Raw genomic sequence first — 18,071 nt, 5'->3', positions numbered from 1 at the left:
CCAACACATGGTGCCTGCAGACCTGGTGTTTTAAAAGTTAAGCTTTTAACCGCTTTCTCACACTCCCTCTCTCCGTCCCCAGAAAACGCTGACGACGGACGCCCTTCATCGCCTGCCCTTCGGCCCGTGAAGGAGGAGCCCGTTGGGCAGGGAGCTGCGGAGCCCGACTCCAGGAGGGGGGACAGTGGCTCGGAGACCCCCAAACCCTTCTACTACGACCTGGTGAACGTCAGCGAGGGCTTCCAGCTGCGGACGGCGTACAAGAAGAAGGTCCGTCCGTCCCGGCTAGACGGCCTGCTGGAGCGCCGGGTCAAGCAGTTCACGCTGGAGGAGAAGCAGCGGCTGGGGCGGCTCAAGCAGGCGGCGCTGCTGTCCAAGATGGCTGCCTCCAGCCCCGCCGGCTCGCTCTTGTCCCCCTCTCTCAAAGCTGAGGACAAGCCGGCCGACCCCCGCGCCAAAGACCAGGTGGTCAAAAAGCTTGATTTTGACCGGGAGCAAACGGATGAAAGGACTCAGACGTCCGGAGAGACAGACAACCTGGACGTTAGATTAGGGTCTGGAGAACCGCTGTCCTACAAGGAAGTGAACGGAGGATCCCAGGCGAGCAAAGACGGCGGCGTGACATCAGATGCGACGCTGAGCACGGACGGACCTCGCGTCGCAGGAGAGAATTCTAGAAAGCGCTTGCACGAGCAGACTGAGGAGAGCGGCGGGAAGGGAGATGCAGACAGCGCCTCGGCGGACCATAGCACAACGGTCCCGGTCCAGGTGAACGGGAACGTCGCAGACTCCAAGATCTCCTCCGACGGTAGCGAGCTGAAAGCGCCGCCCCAGAAAGAGACCGTCAGGTCCCTGCTCAACGGGAACATCGTCCAGGATACGGCCTCCGAGCCGCCCCTGAAGCTCCCCAGGTTGGTAGACAAGCCGCCTCCCAATTCAATACCACCAAGATATCTGCGGTTTCATTTGAGTATTGCAAATCTGCAATTATTGCAATTTATTGATATTTCAATTTATTGTTATTTGGGTTTACTTTTTTGACTAGGGTTCGACTGATATGGGTTTTTACGGGCCAATCCTGATATTTGTGCCGATATTCAATATTGTTAAATTCACATTTCTTCACGGCAAAATAAAAAGAAGAATTCCAGGATAGATGACTGCCTTTAAATAAAGAATTCCCTTCATTCAATTTCATTTTCATAAATAGAATGTGCAAATGAAATAAAATTGCATTTGCAAAATAAAAGTGCATGACAGCTGTGATCAGACCAATCAGTCTATGAGCAGATTACTGTCCTTTTCACACGTTTATTTTTTCTTCCCTGCGAAAGACAAAAGAGCAGCACCGCGGAGCAGAGATCGCGCCTGCCTCCTCACGGCCCGGTAGCACAATCCGGTCAGGGTGGTTGGGAACCTCTGCATTGCGGAAAATAGCGACCATTTATTGTCAGATTTTCGTAACAGGCAACCATATTTTTTAAATCAAGCCCAAAATACAGCAACCCACGACCCACGGTTTTTATTATATTTATTTATTTATTTATTTTCAAGCAACCTCAAAAAAGAAGCCCCAGTCACGTAAGCAGACTCCCTCTGCCCCCACTCTGCATCTGCGGGCGTTGTTGCAGAGAGAGGCTTTACAGAAGAAACGGGTTATGTATTTTAATGCAACATAAAACTATCGGTTTCACAGTATTGTCTTGTTTGAATATATCTATCGATATACTGTAAAAAGTCTGTATACCACCAAGCCGTACCAAGGGCACGGCTGATTTTTCTTAATTTTTCATATTGGAGGCTTATGACATTGACAGGACAATATCCGATATCTAATTAAATGCCAATATCAGCCCGATATATCATAAATCCAATATATATCGGTAGAACCCTAATAAAGACCTTTTATTATGTTTTTGGACCAACTTTTTGAAGGTGACAAACTATCCTGATCCAATTGACAGTGCAATGGGCCGTATCTGTAAATTGTAAATTTGTGTTTAGGTGAATATTGCTGATATTTTTACACAGCCATTTCTGAATTAAACAATCGGGTTTCTGCAGATCCTTAAAAGTCATGAAATAGTCTTAAATTAAAATGTATGATGTACTGAATCATTTAGCTATGTCTAAAATAAGTCTGGTTCTTCTGCATCAGAGTTGTGATGTTATAAATTGACTAAAGTGACGTTCTCTCCGTCACATTCCTTCAGGTTGGAGAACCACGTGGTCGAGAAGGGCAGCGTTTTACCGAGCTCTGGCGACGCTGTGGTAAACAACAGCCAGGAGGTTCCCATGGAAACCGAAGGAACGCCATCCACAAAAGTCGTTTCGTCGTCACTGTCGAGCCTTTCGAGCGGGGATTGTGGTAGTAACCAAGGTCCAAAGAATGTCCCCCAGCTACCCACCTCCACCACCACCATGCCCAGCACCGAAACCACAGTTTCCACAGAGTCTGGAGTTGGTGGAACCGTTCAGATCCCCAAGGTGTCCAGCAGCAGTAGTGGAAGTAGTTGTACGGCCTCCGCCGCCACCAAAACCACCAACACCACAACATTGCAGGCGAGCTCCCAGGCCTCCTCCACCACCAGGGGGCCCCTCGCCAAGGAGACCACAGCGGCCGCAGAGTCCAGGCCGGCACCGTCGGCGACCGGCTCCATGACCGTCAGCAAGGAGTACTCCACCAAAGGCCGGGTCAGCCTGCTGCGCTTCTTCAAGTGCAAGAAGGCCCGTTCGGAAACGGCGCTGCCATCCTACCGCAAGTTCGTCACCAAAAGCAGCAAGAAGAGCATCTTCGTCCTGCCCAACGACGACCTGAAGAGGCTGGCAAGGAGGGCCGGCATCCGTGAGGTGCCCATCTTCAACTACAACGCCAAGCCGGCCCTGGACATTTGGCCCTACCCTTCCCCCAGACCGACCTTCGGCATCACGTGGAGGTCAGTGGGGAATCGCCTTTTACAGTCTGTCTTGTGTCATTTCAAATGTCATATTTACCAGTTAACCGGGATTGATAAATAGGGCTGGCTGTTGCGCGACATCATGATTTGATTTGATCACTATTCAATTCAATATCTATTGATGACAAGGCTCACGTTGGATCACATTGCTCATATGTGTAAATTTGTGACACCGGTGACACATAGAGTAATTGATTTAGTAGCAAACGGTTGCATATCTTCCAAACAAATCATCGTTTATGACAATCATAGAACTTAATGTTATTTCTTTCATAATAATAAAACAAGCTCTATTGGACATGCTTGCAAGCCCCGCTGCAGCTGTAAGAATGTAGCTGTGTGAATTTCCCCCTTTACATTATCTTAAATCCCTTTAGGTACCGTCTGCAGACCGTGCGCTCCCTGGCGGGTGTCGGCCTCATGCTGAGGCTGCTCTGGGCCTGTCTTCGTTGGGACGACATGGCCATCAAACCCGCCACCGTGGGGACCACCAGGAAAGGTAAGAGGCCATTTTTTTCTTTCTTTCTAATTCTATTCCTCGTGCTTCTTTCTCAGTCACTTTCTATCTCTGTCCATCTTTCTGTCCGTCTTTTTCCTCGTCTTAATTGCGCTTTCTTCTCTCTCTGTCGCAGTATCTCTTTCTTTTTCTCGCTTTATTCCTCTCTCCGTCTCTTTCCTTCCATCTTCTTGCGTTCCTTCTATTCTGTGCTTTCTCTTTGTGATGACTCTAATCTGTCTCGGCCAGTGTTTAATGGAACCATCGCTGGTTTTAAGGGTACATTGTGTAATGTATAATCTTCACCAAGCTTATTTTGAGGATAATAATTTTCTGCAATGGTGGTCTCAGACATAAAGATTCATTGGCTGTTACATGGTTGTCTTGCCTGGAGGAAACACAAAGAGCAAATTTGCATTTTTGTATCGGACGAAAATTAAACCGCCATTATTGATGAATTGCGTTGACTTAGAAAGTGCTTTTTCATCTCTTGGATTAACGAGGATGCGAAAAAAAAGTTTATAAATCAATGCAATTCATCGATAATGACGGTTTATTTTCAAATTACAGAGCAAGCAAACCAAAAAGAGGAGTGTTTGCTCATGCTTCTTTGCCCATTTGCCCAAATTGCAGCTTTCAAAGTTTGAGATAAGGCTGTCCTATATTCAAAAAGGGCCTTTTAGCACCCTCAGAACGAGATTTTTATATATTTTTTTCCATCCAATTCTAACCACAGAAACGACCGACACGGACATCATCACCACGGAGATCATCAGACGGAGAGATGTGGGGCCGTTTGGGATCCGCTCTGAATACTGCATACGAAAGATCATCTGCCCGCTCAGCAACAACAGAGACTCTCCAAAAGGTTTGGCAACAAATCAGTAGATTAAAGAAACATAAAAACCTCTGGCTTTTCATAAGTCCCAAAAGTGCATTATGTCCCAATAAATCCCAATAAGCTTCAAAATTTGTGACACAATTTTTGAAGCCAATACGCCTGAAAGACATGAAACGTGAAATAAACGAGTTTGAGTGATGAATGCATCGTAGTTTTAAACAGACTTCATTGACTTTCATGGGAGTGGGGCGTGTTGGACCTCTGTTGGCTTCACTTTCCCCATCCGACTCCCGTCCCCCTCCAGCAGAGACCCCCACGCCGCAGAGGAAGGGCCTGCGTTCCAGCGCCCTGAGGCCCAAGAAGCCCGAGCCGGCCAAGCTGACCGGACCCGTAGCCATGGAGACCTGGGTGGCCGAGGAGGAGCTGGAACTGTGGGAGATCAAGGCTTTCGCAGAGAGGTGAGACCCCGCACCTCACACATCATTAGCAACGTGGATGCTATGACCAAGCAGGTAGGGGTGATATCACCTTAACCTCTGCGCAAGCCCCGGAGGCGAACCTTGTCTTTCGTCTTTATCTCGCTCTGAGAGCTCCCCTTGTCGCGATTGGTCCAAATGCCGTTCCGTCACGGCAGGGAACGGGTCAACAAGCTTGTTTTTTTTCCCCAGAGCTGCAACATTTGGAGCATGTTTTTTTTTTTTTTTAATATATATATATATATATATATATATATATATATATATATATATATATATATATATATATATATATATATATATATATATATATATATATCGTATCTCCTCAAATATTAACCTGTATTTAAACAAAAACCCATAAACAAGGCTGAATCTGAGTCAGCATTTTTTTTTCTCCAGCGATGCAATGCGGTTCCTGTGTTCTGGTTTTACTGTGTTTTTATTTTAGATCCATTGTTTTCATGAGTTTCTACTTTTATGATACGAACATTTAAAACCAAGGGATGTTGCGCCTTGGATCAGGACAGTGGATTGTGTAATGGAGAGAGAGTGATCTCTGGTCCACTGTATGTCCCGGCCGTTCCAGTGTCTCCGAACAAAAAAATGATGAGTTTATTTTATATGTACTTATTTTGAGAAGCACCGCACCCAGACGGCAGTTGAGGTAAATAAAAGCTCCGGTCACTATTTGAGGAAATATGATTCAAGGGGTTTATTTGTCACATACATATACATACAGTACATTCAGACATACATGCAGTGAAATGTCTTTACAAATGACATTGACTTTGATTCACTATTATTTTATTTTTTTCAGCTTTATGTAAAGCAATACCACTGCCACTTCACTGTCGCATTCCTTTCACCGCAGAGTTTTTATTGAGCATTCTGCTGAAAGTGTACTGCGACATGTTCTCCTGTGGTTCTAACGTCTCTTGTTATCTTTTTAAGTGTAGCTCCTGTATTGGTGGTATAGAGATATATCGCAGTGCTCTAATTGATAATATAGCTTGGTATGAGACTAGATATCAACGGGAACGGGATTACAGTACCTTCTGAACCGCACAGTGGGGGGGCCAGGGGGGAACACAACAAAACAAGCTTGACGATATGTTGCTGTGGCAGACCAGCCAACCTGCACGCATTTTGTGTTCCAACCATGCAATTCTTACTCAAAATACGCAGGTACGAAATGGCAGCTGAAACTGCCAAAAAAAAATTATATATACAAATATTATTGTGATTTAATTATGGAAAACAATAAATCAATCAATACAAAACAATACCCTACATTAATTGGGAATTGAAACTACAACCCTGGGATCGAACCAGCGCACTGAGCGCAGCGGTTCTTTATTATCCGCTGCATTGCTGAGGTGAATGGAGTTCTTGTACTTGACAATTAGTTGGGAATATTGTGATAATTTATTTTAACAGTATCATCCAGCTTCACTTCTCGTATTTAAAAATAAAATATACTTTTTTTTTTTTATCACCTTTGTCTCACCCAATCATGGAATTTGATTGATTGATTTTGAATTGTGTAAATAAAAACAAAAGAAAAAAAAAAGAAAGCATCTTAATGGAACCCACAATTCAGTGTATTATCATGAAATCTTCTCTCCAAGTAAAGACGACTTTCTTCTGGCCGTTGCAGGGTGGAGAGGGAGAAGTCGCAGGGTTCAGATCCATCCAAGATGGGAAGTACTCTGAAGACTGAGGAGGACGTCAAGGCCCATCTCGAGGCTCAGCTCAAACAGGCCAGGTTGGCTGCACAGCAGGTAGGAATTTCAGCTTTTTACCCCCCTCACACAAAGCCTTTCCAGCGCGGTCTCACATCAATGCCCAATCTTCAAATCACCACATGGAGTCAGCGGCCTCATTGAACTGGATGACGATACCACTTCTTGGCTAATGTCCCAATTGCCTGTGTAGCCCTACACAAACGAACAAACGAACATGAATTGCTTGAGATTTAACCAAACGCCTGTGAAATGCAGGATTTTCCTTCTGTTATGTTCAGGTCATAGTTGAGGAGAGAACCACATTGACACTAAGCTTGTTAGTTAAATCTTATCTTGTGAGAAATCAATGAATTTGTGCTTTATCTGCTTGCTTTGCTGAATACCTTTTCCTCATGAGGGACAAAGCAAAAAACACAGGAAAAAAAAAACATGATCAGGGGACAAAGATGTATTCAATACAATCAATTATAAAAGTTTGACTGATAAAATAATAACTCCTGCAAAATCCTTTTTCTTTCTCTATTAGTGTAATCTTGCAGAATTTTATGTTTGGGGTGGAAAAAATGCAGAAAATCAAATCGATTTTCTTGAATAAATGGCATGATTTGGGCTGTGCCTTCATTTTGATAACAAAAAATAAAATCACACGACATATTTTCTTGTATTTTTCGCCTCACTGACACCGAAGAGATACACTACCTAGGTGTTGGCATTTGGCAATACTGGATCTTCTCTGGGTATGTTTTTTTTTTAACTAAACCGGGTGTTTTTCAGAAACGTCTGGAGCAGCAGAAAGCAGGAGGTACCTTCACCCCCACCACCTCAGCCAGCGCCATGGCGACCAGCACTCCCACCACCCCAGCCTTCTCCGCCCAGAGGGTCGGCACGATCACACCCGGAGCCAAGATGGTGCTGGCCTCCAAGCTGGGCTCGCCAGTGCCCTTCCAGCAAGACAAGAACCTCCATCAGTCCTTCACCTCTTGGGTGAAGCAGGGTCAGAGCAAGGAAGGCTCAGGTGAGCGGCTGCATGCAACCTGCTTTAAATTTAATTTGAAGCATGGTCTCCCCTTTGAGTTTCATCTTTCCCCATTCTTCATGCTCTGGAAAACAGAAAACAAAAACCGGGAAGTCTGGGACAAAAACTTTTTATATTTTTTCATTACACTTTTTTTTTTTTGTTTGTTTTTGACGGTCTCATTATAGGTCAATCAAGGGCATGCCTTTTTTCCACTTTTTCACTTTTTATTCTTTAATTTTTGGATATCTTTATATCGTAAAAGTTCCCTTGCGTCCAGTGGTGTCCACTACCTTGATTCTCTTGATAGTCCGGGTTGTCACATCCTTGGATATACTGAGTTCTACATGGAATTACGACCGTTTTAATATAGTGGCCTGGTTGCTCTGTTGAGCCAAAGCATTTAGTGGAGGGGTCCTTTAAGACAAGACCCCTTGGCGGACTAAGCTCTAGCTGAGGACCCCCCAACAACAAGGAAAACTCACCATCATTTGTGAGATTGAGTATAAATATTTTGCAAAAGAGAAAGGAATATATATGTGTATATATATATATATATATATATAACAAATAAAACAAAATGTAGCCCCTGGACCCCAGTTTGGGAACCCCTGATTTAGTGGACACCAGCGGCCGTAGACGGCGGCTGTTTCGGTGTGGCGCCTCTTTCGGTGTGCGTGACCCCGGCGGCGTGGTGTGTCTTGCAGCCTCCGCGGGCGCGTCAGCCTCCGCGGCCAACAGCAACGCCACTGCCCCGGGCCACGCCTTCCAGCTGGCCGGCCCCGTCCTCGCCGCAAAGCTACCGCTACCCGCTAACAGCAAGATATTCACACTCAACATGCCCACTACACAAGGAGGTAGGGGACAGGAAGTCAGTGTCCTCGTGAGGCTTACGGCTGAAGAAAAGCAAGATCTGTTGTATTTGCTTGACCTCCGTATTTTTTTTTTTACAGCTATTAAGCTCCACCCAGACGCTTCAGGACATAAAATTAGCTCGTAGTCATGCTTGGGTTTTGTTGTTTATAGCAACCATTTGGCTGAAATCTGTGGCTACTATGGGCACTTGACTGAGTGCAAATTTTTTAACTGCTTTGCAGAGACCATTTGAACCTTGCCTCTTTCACACCCCATGTACAGATATGGATGAATGGCCAAGGAATCGTTTTATTTTTTTCCGTCCCCCAATGTGCTTGTCTCCTCTTCACAGGGGTCGTCCAGCAGAAAGTACTCGGTATCTTCCCCTCTGGCCCCCCCGCGAACCTGCGGACCTACAGCACACTGCACCCCACCACTGGAAACATCAACCTCCGTGCCAGCTCCTCCAGTACTCTGCAGCAGGTGGAGCGTCAACAACCCATTGTTTGCCTGTCTGATGCCCTCTTCTTAACTTTTTCTCTCTTTCTCATTCTTCAAACACTTCCCATAAGCACGGGTTTACCTTAGTATGTTAACACATTTCCACCAATGAAAATGAGTTTTCCTGGCATGTGACAAACAAGTTCCAAGCAAATAAATAAGTAAGAACATTGAAATACGCAAGTCGTAAATATATCCGATCATTTTCACTATTAAATTATTAAAGTTTGGCCACCATTTTGGCAGTCATAGCAACCACTTCTAAAAGTTACTGTCGGGCCCCGTAAGAAACCATGTTGAACCTTTGTCTTACCCTCCCTGCTCGTCTTGTTTCAGGGCATTACAGCAGGATCTCAGATTCGTCCGGGCGTGGCGGCGATCCGCGCGCCTGTCCAGGGGCCTTCCACTGGCACCGCTGTGGCCAGAAGCCCGCTGGCAGCCCAACAAGGTATTAGAATTGATAACGGTCTCCTCTATGTCTCATAAACTGTTCAGTGCAAAATTCTGCTGCACCTTTTATGTAAGTTCATCAACAATGACTACTGTTTCAGTAGCTGTGGATGTTTTATCAAAGAAATAACAATGAAAAATCACTAACAGGAGTCATGCCGCAATGATAAAATTGCCAGAACAGAATGTTCACGAGAATGTTTTTTTTTTATCTCCCGTCCCCATTTTGTAGAATTGTCCCATTTATAACTCCTACCCTGTGCTAATAATTGAAGGATTTCTATCTGCAGAGTGACTTATGTAGTTGGCGTACAGTGATCTGTGTGATCTTTTTTTTTTTTTTTTTTTTTTTTTTTTCTATTTTTTTTTTTTTTTTTTTTTTTGGACTTGGTGTCAACTTTTTCATGTCTTCTGTCTCCTCCAGGCCAGCTTGGCTTGGCTCAGTCCACTGCTAGTCCCATGCAAACCACCGTGGCCCAGAGAGCCGTGGGTGCCGCACCGTCACCACGTGCAGCCGCTCCCGCACCGGGCCAAATGCCGGCTGCCCCTCCCCCCACCTCCCAGACCAACCGGCCCCAGCAAGGCCAAGTGAAACTCACCATGGCTCAGCTAATGCAGCTGACGCAGGGTGCTCAGGTGAGGAGTAACTAGGAGCTTAGCTTTGTGTATGTACGGGGACCTTCCGGACTGTGTCTAACACTAGCTGTTGCTGTATCCGTCTGTGAACCCGCAGGGGGGTAACCCAGGTCTGACGGTGGTGATCCAGGGTCAGGGCCAGACCCAGGGCCAGCTGCAGATCCTACCCCAGGGCGTGACTGTCATCCCTGGTCCCGGACAGCAGCTGATGCAGGCAGCCATGCCCAATGGCCAGATGCAGCGTTTCCTGTTCACCCCCATTCCCCCTGGTTCACCAGCACCCACCTCCACGACTAATACTACCGTGGTTCAGACCCCCTTTGCAACACCACACCAAGTCAGAGCAGCTGCACCAGTCCAGACCGCCACCTCCACCCAACTTCAGACGCAAAACGCCGCCCCTATTCCTGCACAAGCCCCGACCCACATGCCAGGGGTGGCCCCTGCTTCCATACCGGTTCCGAACCAAATTCCTGTCCCCTTCATGGCCCAGACGCTTTCTGCCCACGCCTCTGTTCCTGTCCAAACTCAAACTGCAGTCCCTTCTACAGCCCAGGTTGCAGCTCCAACCATGCCCCAAACGCATGCCGTCACCACAGCCTCAGCGCCTGCCACACCTCAGACCCAAATTACATTGCCCACTATGCCCCAAACACAGATCACAACTCCTCTTCCAGCCCTCGCACAAATCCAAAATCCAGCCTCTGTACTTGCTTCGGCCCAAGTTGCACCTCTAAACCAGACCCCGATGCAAGTCTTTGCCACCCCCCCTACATCTGCTCAAACTTCACTTTCTGTACAAATGCCAGTTGGAGTCACAGCCACTAGTGTAGCCCCAGCTCCAGTTGGTGCCACAAGAGCTGTGACGTATACCACCCAAATACCATTTTCTGTCCCGAAATCCACACCAGTTCAAACGGCAGTCCCAGCCCCGGTTTCGACCTCAGTCCCAATTCCATTCCTATCCGCAGTCCAAACGGCATTGCCAATCCCAGCACCCGCTCCAGTCTCTGCTCAGTTAGTAGTGAATCCAGCGCAAATCCTAGTTTCTTCCCCTGGAAAAGTCTTGGCCCAAATCCCTGCAGCTCCCCTTCCTGTCTCGATCTCAATGGCCTCTGCTGCCGTCACGCCGGTCACTGCCACCTTCACAACACCTTCTGTGCCAGGTGAGTTCTTTAGTCCATGCGTATATACTTGCACTGATAACACCCCAAATAGGTTGGTTGTTTCTGTACTTATAACTCCAAATACTGTTGGTTTTTTTCACATAACAGTGTGTTAAGCAAGTGGAGGTGTGAGTTACTATCTTTTCAAAAAACCATCAGTCCCCAATGGTCTGCGTTCTAAGCCTTTTTCGACCGGAGTCGGCCTGTACGTGGGCTAGGTTAATAAAAATGTACATTGACAAGTTACAACCAAAGGATAAAGAGCAGAGGAGCAAAGAAAAGGACCAAATCTCCTGATTATTCCAGAGGAAGGAGCCATCCCACCCCCGGGTCTGGGTCTCTGCTCCCCGGAGGAGGAGGTGGGGGCTGGGGGCTGGGGGCCGGGGGCCATGATTGCACTAAATTTTGCACGATCGCCCAAGCCTAACGCGCAATTACACAGCCCGAAAGTTGGTCAAATTGTTGTTAAAATATTTTAAAATTGAAATGGATATTCTAATATATTCAAACGTATGTGTTTTTTCAGAAGGAATATTTGAACGTGATTTTTGGCCAATGTTGACAGCGGTAAAGGAGGCACTGTTGTATTTCTTTCTGCTGGATTTTTGTACTGAGATGTTGATTTCCCTTCCTTCTTGTTGCTCCTGTAGCTCTGACGGAGCAGAGAACGGCTCAGGTGTGGACTCAGTCCCAGACTCCAGTGCAGCCAGTTCAACAAGCTGCAGCTCCGGTCCAGCCCCTGGCCCTCGCCCCTCTGTCCACCCATGCTTCTGTACCGCTCACCCCACCAACCCAAGCCCCACTTCCACCCTCACCCCCCACCCTCCTCCAGCACTCTGCTCCCCTACCGACGCAGCACGTTTCCCAGAGTCCCGTCTCGTCAATGCCGGTTCACGTGACGACTCTCCCGGTCTCCTCCATCGTTACTCACACCACGGTGAGACCGGCCCAGCCTCAGCTTCAGCCTCAAGCCCAAATCCGAGCCCAGATTCAGGTTCAGCCCCATGTGCACACTCAGCAGATGCCACGTATCCAGACCCAGGTTCAAGCCCAACCCCAAGCCCAGCTTCGCCCGCAAGTTCAAATCCAGTTCCAGCCACAAGTTCCTCAGCAGACGTCTCCGGTGCAAGCTCAGATTCAACCTCAGGTACAGTTTCAGTCACAAGCCCAAATCCAAACTCAAAATCTGTCCCAGGCCCAGCTCCAGCCAAGAATTCAACCCCAGTATCACCCCCAGATACAGGTTCAGTTCCAGCCACAAACTCAGCAGCAGGCCCAGGTCCAGCCTCAAGCTCAGATCCAGCCTCAAACTCAGATCCAGCCTCAAGCCCAGATCCAACCGCAGCCCCAGGTCCAGCCTCAACTTCAAGCCCAGGTTCCGATTCAGACCCAGCAACAAACCCAGCCCCACGCTCCGCATCAGGTTCACGTTCAGTTCCAGCAGCAGCCCCAGGTCCATCCCCAGACGCCTCAGCAGCAGCAGCAGCAGCCGCCGCAGCAGCTCCACTCTCCGCCCCAGGTCCAGGCCAAGTTACAGGTCCAGTTCCAGCCTCAAAACCAGCTCCAAGGCCAGCCTCAGCTCCAAGTCCAGTCGCCCATTAGGCATCAGCTGATCACTGTTCCCGGTCTCCAGCAGCCGGTCCAGCTGCTTTCGGCGCTCCCGCCGCACGTCGCTGCCCAAATCCAAGCCCAGATCCAGGCACAGGCTCAGCAGCAGGGCGGTGCCGTTCCCCAGCAGATCAAACTGCAGTTGCCCATTAAGATCCAGCAGCCGGCGGGGCAGGTCCAGACCCATCAGATCCAGAACATGGTGACCATCCAGGCGCCTGCCAGTGTCCAGGGCCAGCTCCAGAGGATCCAGCAACAGCAGCAGGTACAACAGCAGCAGCAACAGCAGAAGAAGAAGAAACAGGAAGCAAAGCGTGAGCAGAAGGAACAGACTCTGCTGACCAGCAGCCCCGGGGAAGCCGTTCAAAAACAGGTAGAGTTCTAAGATTAAAAAAATGCGAAATATATTGAGAAAAGTAAATAATGACTTTAGTGATATACCAGGTAAAAATAACATTTTTACAACTTTATCAAAACGTAAATGCCTGGTTACTTTGATTTACTGTCATTGTATTGCAGTTATTATTACAGATGTATCAATATCAGACAAAATTAGCGTCTCTGGATCACAATATCGCCAAAGTCATTTATATGCCGTTATGACAGCGGCTTGATTTTCTGCTTTTTTCCACACATAGAAGCATGTTAGATGTCTCTAATGTAGACAAGTGGATTATATGCCAGTCGTTAAGTTCTTCTGACCGCAGTCTGTTCAGAAAAGTCTCAAATGAAAGTTCAGAACCCTAAACACTGTTATCGGTACCTTCCAAAAAAGGATTAATCAAAAAGTAATCAACAGATGAATCGAATATGTAAAATACGGCCATTTTGTGGTTGTGGCCTTAATTCATAATGCCTGCTTCATGATAGCGTTCCTTCCTTTTTAATGATTTATTTAAAGAAGAAGAATCTTTAATCATCACACGACACGCCACACTACACACATGCATACACACACACACAAACATGCTTTTTGGATGGTGGCCGGTGAAAAGTACTGCTTCTGCATTTTACTAAATGTTCTTATATTTGTTTCACTGTTTTTCATCAGTTTTTGGGTCTCAGTTCCTATCGAGAGAATATCCTTGCTACTGTGAAACTTGCAATTCCAACACAGGGAAAAATCAAGTCCCGTCGAACCTCCCTCTCTGCACCTTAACCGACAGGTTTTGTCTCCTCAGACGTTGGTGAAGCAGAATACGACGGCAGAGCAGCTGAAGCAAAGGAAGAGCCTGGCAGCAGCCGAGCGCGAGGAGAACCACAGGTCTGAACCCCAACATTCTAAAATAGATGTGAAAAGTCAACAACAACAAAAAAAATGAATCTGAGCTCCCTTAGCTAATTTAAGGTGATCTAAACATTGTAACCGAGCGCTGAATCAAGCTGAATGCATCCATGTCTGCAACTTTCCTACAACCGTCCTGCGCTTCGTTTGGTCCAGGATGATGGTGTGCAACCAGGTGATGAAGTTCATCCTGGATAAGATCGAGAAGGACGAGAAGCAGGCGGCCAAGAAGAGGAAGAAGGAGGAGGTGGTGGAGCAGAAGCGCTCCAAGCAGAACGCCACAAAGCTGACGGCGCTGCTCTACAAGCACAAGGAGCAGCTGAAGGCGGAGATCCTGAAGAAGCGGGCGCTGCTGGACAAGGAGCTGCAGCTCCAAGTGCAGGTCGGTGCAGCTGGAAATTACTGTAAAAACAATAATACTGATAATTGTTTGTCGGGATAGAGCTGTCTCGGTTATTACATGAGCGTCCAATGAAAATAATTTGAATTAATTGGAATCATTTTGTTCAATGTTTAGATTTTGCAATGATATGGTTCCCTCTAAATGCAAAGGACGTTTTAAGCCAACATTCTGAGTCAGTACAAATACAATGTGATATGGCTACCGAAGTGTGTGTGTGTGTGTGTGTGTGTGTGTGTGTGTGTGTGTGTGTGTGTGTGTGTGTGTGTGTGTGTGTGTGTGTGTGTGTGTGTGTGTGTAAGGAGTCTCGCGATTCGAAATCGAAAATCAATCCAAATGAGCGTTCAATTTCGAACTTGCGAAATCACAAGCAGGTTCGCGGTTCTCCCCGTGTTTTTGTTGGTCATATCGTCCGGCATGGTTGCCATATTGGGGCGGTGGGGATCTGCCGGTAAACAAACGCACTGTGTGCTGGGGGGGGGGGGGGGAGCGGTCGACTGCGGCTCGCCCGGCTCCGAACGGAATTTCATGAAATTTGGCTCGGAGTCAGGAGAGCTGTGGTCGGCTGCGACACATCCCTCAACGCACACTGCCCCCGCCCACCAGCCCATCTCCACCGCACCAATAATGGTGGACGTGCAGACGCACAAACGTGAAAGTCGACGACCGAGCCGATCGTGTTTTCGTACATCTAGAAGATGAGACACAGGTAGCAAATAACCTTTTACTACCAGCGTTCCCCTCTGGCAAAAATAGCATCCGTTGTTCTGTCTCGCTTATTTTGGTGAGTAACTTAAAAGTAGTGTAATAGGTAACTTATTGTTGATCATTCTAATGTCTAATTTTGATAAAGCTCTTAACTGCTTCGGGGTGTTGGGTGTAAATATTCTCCTATTTTTGTTATAATTTGTAATTATTATTCAAATAAAAGTTAATTGTTGAGAACCATATGTTTTTCGTTACAAATCAAGACCGTATAGTCTTAACGATGACAAAGGCGTCAGTGCCGGGGGGGAAAAAATACATATGTTTAAATCAAAATCGGGAGTCAATCAAGTCGTGGATTTGGAGAATCGTGATACCGCTATTTCATACACAAGGGCAAATCCAAGTGAGTTACATAATAAATAAAATATATAATATAAAAGAAAAGAAAAATAAAATCACAGAAATCAAAAGCTTCATAGATCATAAGGGTTTAGTAAAGACTCCTATTATTGGTGGTGGTGGTGGAAAAATGTAGCTATTCTCCCAAACCAGTATTCATCCGCACATCTTTTTATCTACTGCTGGCGTTTGGCCGTCTGCACTGCTGAGAGAGGAAACAGAAACGTGTTCAACCTGTCCAATAAATGTTGTGTTTGTTCGCCAGGAGGAGCTGCGGCGGGACATCGCCAGGCTGCAGAAAGAGAAGGAGAAGGCCAGGGTCGCCATCGCCCAGGCGGCCGCCGCCAAGGCGGCCTCCCACTCCACCCACTCGTCCCACTCCACCCATTCCTCCCACTCCACCCATTCCTCCCACCCTACCCACACGGTGACCTCGCCGCCCCAGCCCTCCCACAAGCGCAAGAGGGACGAGGAGCGGGACAAGGACAGGAACAGAGACCGCGACCGGCATCGCGACAAGGACAAGAAGCGCGACAGAGACAGAGAGCGGGAGCGGGACAAAGACAGATACAAAGACCGGGAGAGAGACAGGGAGCCGGACAGAGAGAAAGACAGGGAGCCGGACAGAGAGAGAGACAGGGAGCCGGACAGAGAGAGGGATAGGGAGCCGGACAAGGAGCGGGACAGACACAGAGACCGGGACAAAGAGAGAGACCGGGACAAAGAGAGGGACCGGGACAAAGAGAGAGAGCGGTTCCGGGACGCCGCCTCGTCCAAACACAAGAAGAAGAAAAGCATCTCCACTACCTCAAAGGACCACAAGAAGGACACCAAGTTGTATTGCATCTGCAAAACTCCATACGACGAGTCCAAGTGAGCTCCAAGTAGAAGGAAAAATAACATGAAATGCAAATATATAAGGAAAAATAACATTAAATACAAATGTAGTAGAAGGAGAAATAATATTAAATACAAATGTAGTAGAAGGAAAAATAACATTAAATACAAATGTAGTTAAAGGACAAATAAATACAAATTAAGTAAAAGATAAAAATAAATACAAATGAGGTAAAAGGAAGCAGGTGGAGAAACAGTATTAAATACAAATGAAGCAGGTGGCGAAACTGTATTAAATACAAATGAAGCAGGTGGAAAAACAGTATTAAATACAAATGAAGCAGGTGGAGAAACAGTATTAAATACAAATGAAGCAGGTGGAGAAACAGTATTAAATACAAATGAAGCAGGTGGAGAAACAGTATTAAATACAAATCAAGCAGGTGGAGAAACAGTATTAAATACAAATCAAGCAGGTGGAGAAACAGTATTAAATACAAATGAAGTAGGTGTAGAAACAGTATTAAATACAAAGAAGCAGGTGGAGAAACAGTATTAAATACAAATCAAGCAGGTGGAGAAACAGTATTAAATACAAATGAAGTAGGTGGAGAAACAGTATTAAATACAAACCAAGCAGGTGGAGAAACAGTATTAAATACAAATCAAGCAGGTGGAGAAACAGTATTAAATACAAATCAAGCAGGTGGCGAAACAGTATTAAATACAAAGGAAGCAGGTGGAGAAACAGTATTAAATACAAATGAAGCAGGTGGCGAAACAGTATTAAATTCAAATGAAGCAGGTGGAGAAACTGTATTAAATACAAATCAAGCAGGTGGAGAAACAGTATTAAATACAAACGAAGCAGGTGGAGAAACAGTATTAAATACAAATGAAGCAGGTGGAGAAACAGTATTAAATACAAATGAAGCAGGTGGAGAAACAGTATTAAGTACAAATAAAGTAGAAGGAAAAATAACATTAAATACAAATGAAGTCATGGAATGTTGATGGAAATTTCCACCACAAGAGACTTCAAACTCATTTAATAGACTGGCAGCATCCCAAACGCGACGGTTTTGTTTCTGTCCTCCCAGGTTCTACATCGGGTGCGACCTGTGCTCCAACTGGTTCCACGGCGCCTGCGTCGGCATCACGGAGAAGGAGGCCAAGAAGCTGGAGGACTTTGTCTGCAACGACTGCAAGCGTGGCCAGGACGGGGGAAGCAGCGAGGAGCTGTACTGCATCTGCCGGACGCCGTACGACGAGACACAGTACGGCCACTTCGTTCGCCGCGACAGCCAGGGCACACGCAGTGGGAGGCAGGGTCGATGAGAACCTCATGTCACAAAAATTCAATAAAATTGCAATGTCCCAGCAGCTCGCATCAGAACAAACGATAATGACAACAATAGAATAAAAAATATGAAGATGAAGGATTGGAACTATATAAGGGGTTAAGTGAAATATACGATAAAAACCTCACAGTTAACTGAACGCAATTTTAAAAAAAAAATAATAATAATAAAAAATTAAGAATATGGCAGAATAATGGAAAATATATCTGAGGAGTTAAGAATAAACGCCAAAAAATACAAATTAATAATTCACACTTCTGGTTAGTGTGTGTGGAGTGTGTGTTTAGGGCCATTTTGGCCAATTGTTGTTGTTTTTTTGGGGGGGGGGGGGG

At 46.4% G+C, this 18,071-nt stretch overlaps 1 protein-coding gene across 1 annotated transcript in view; it reads left to right on the top strand.

The window, feature by feature from the left end:
• Positions 1 to 18,071, top strand: part of LOC307237338 (nucleosome-remodeling factor subunit BPTF-like) — a gene marked incomplete at its 5' end in the record, with an annotated part of 42,682 nt that overhangs the window by 18,808 nt on the left and 5,803 nt on the right. The window contains 17 exons of the mRNA XM_080010051.1: positions 83 to 911; positions 2,214 to 2,936; positions 3,335 to 3,456; positions 4,190 to 4,321; positions 4,602 to 4,752; positions 6,431 to 6,554; positions 7,293 to 7,533; positions 8,259 to 8,390; positions 8,741 to 8,871; positions 9,226 to 9,337; positions 9,764 to 9,975; positions 10,073 to 11,141; positions 11,792 to 13,122; positions 13,931 to 14,013; positions 14,191 to 14,416; positions 15,807 to 16,414; positions 17,479 to 17,655. Of these exons, the coding sequence (XP_079866177.1) occupies positions 83 to 911; positions 2,214 to 2,936; positions 3,335 to 3,456; positions 4,190 to 4,321; positions 4,602 to 4,752; positions 6,431 to 6,554; positions 7,293 to 7,533; positions 8,259 to 8,390; positions 8,741 to 8,871; positions 9,226 to 9,337; positions 9,764 to 9,975; positions 10,073 to 11,141; positions 11,792 to 13,122; positions 13,931 to 14,013; positions 14,191 to 14,416; positions 15,807 to 16,414; positions 17,479 to 17,655 (6,403 nt within the window). The remainder of the gene's footprint in view (positions 1 to 82; positions 912 to 2,213; positions 2,937 to 3,334; positions 3,457 to 4,189; positions 4,322 to 4,601; positions 4,753 to 6,430; positions 6,555 to 7,292; positions 7,534 to 8,258; positions 8,391 to 8,740; positions 8,872 to 9,225; positions 9,338 to 9,763; positions 9,976 to 10,072; positions 11,142 to 11,791; positions 13,123 to 13,930; positions 14,014 to 14,190; positions 14,417 to 15,806; positions 16,415 to 17,478; positions 17,656 to 18,071) is intronic.

The sequence above is a fragment of the Zeus faber genome (assembly GCF_960531495.2).
Source record: "Zeus faber genome assembly, chromosome: 11".
NCBI classification, from domain to species: domain Eukaryota; kingdom Metazoa; phylum Chordata; class Actinopteri; order Zeiformes; family Zeidae; genus Zeus; species Zeus faber.
Note: the sequence above shows the minus strand (reverse complement) of the source record. Positions and strands in the feature narration are given on the sequence as shown.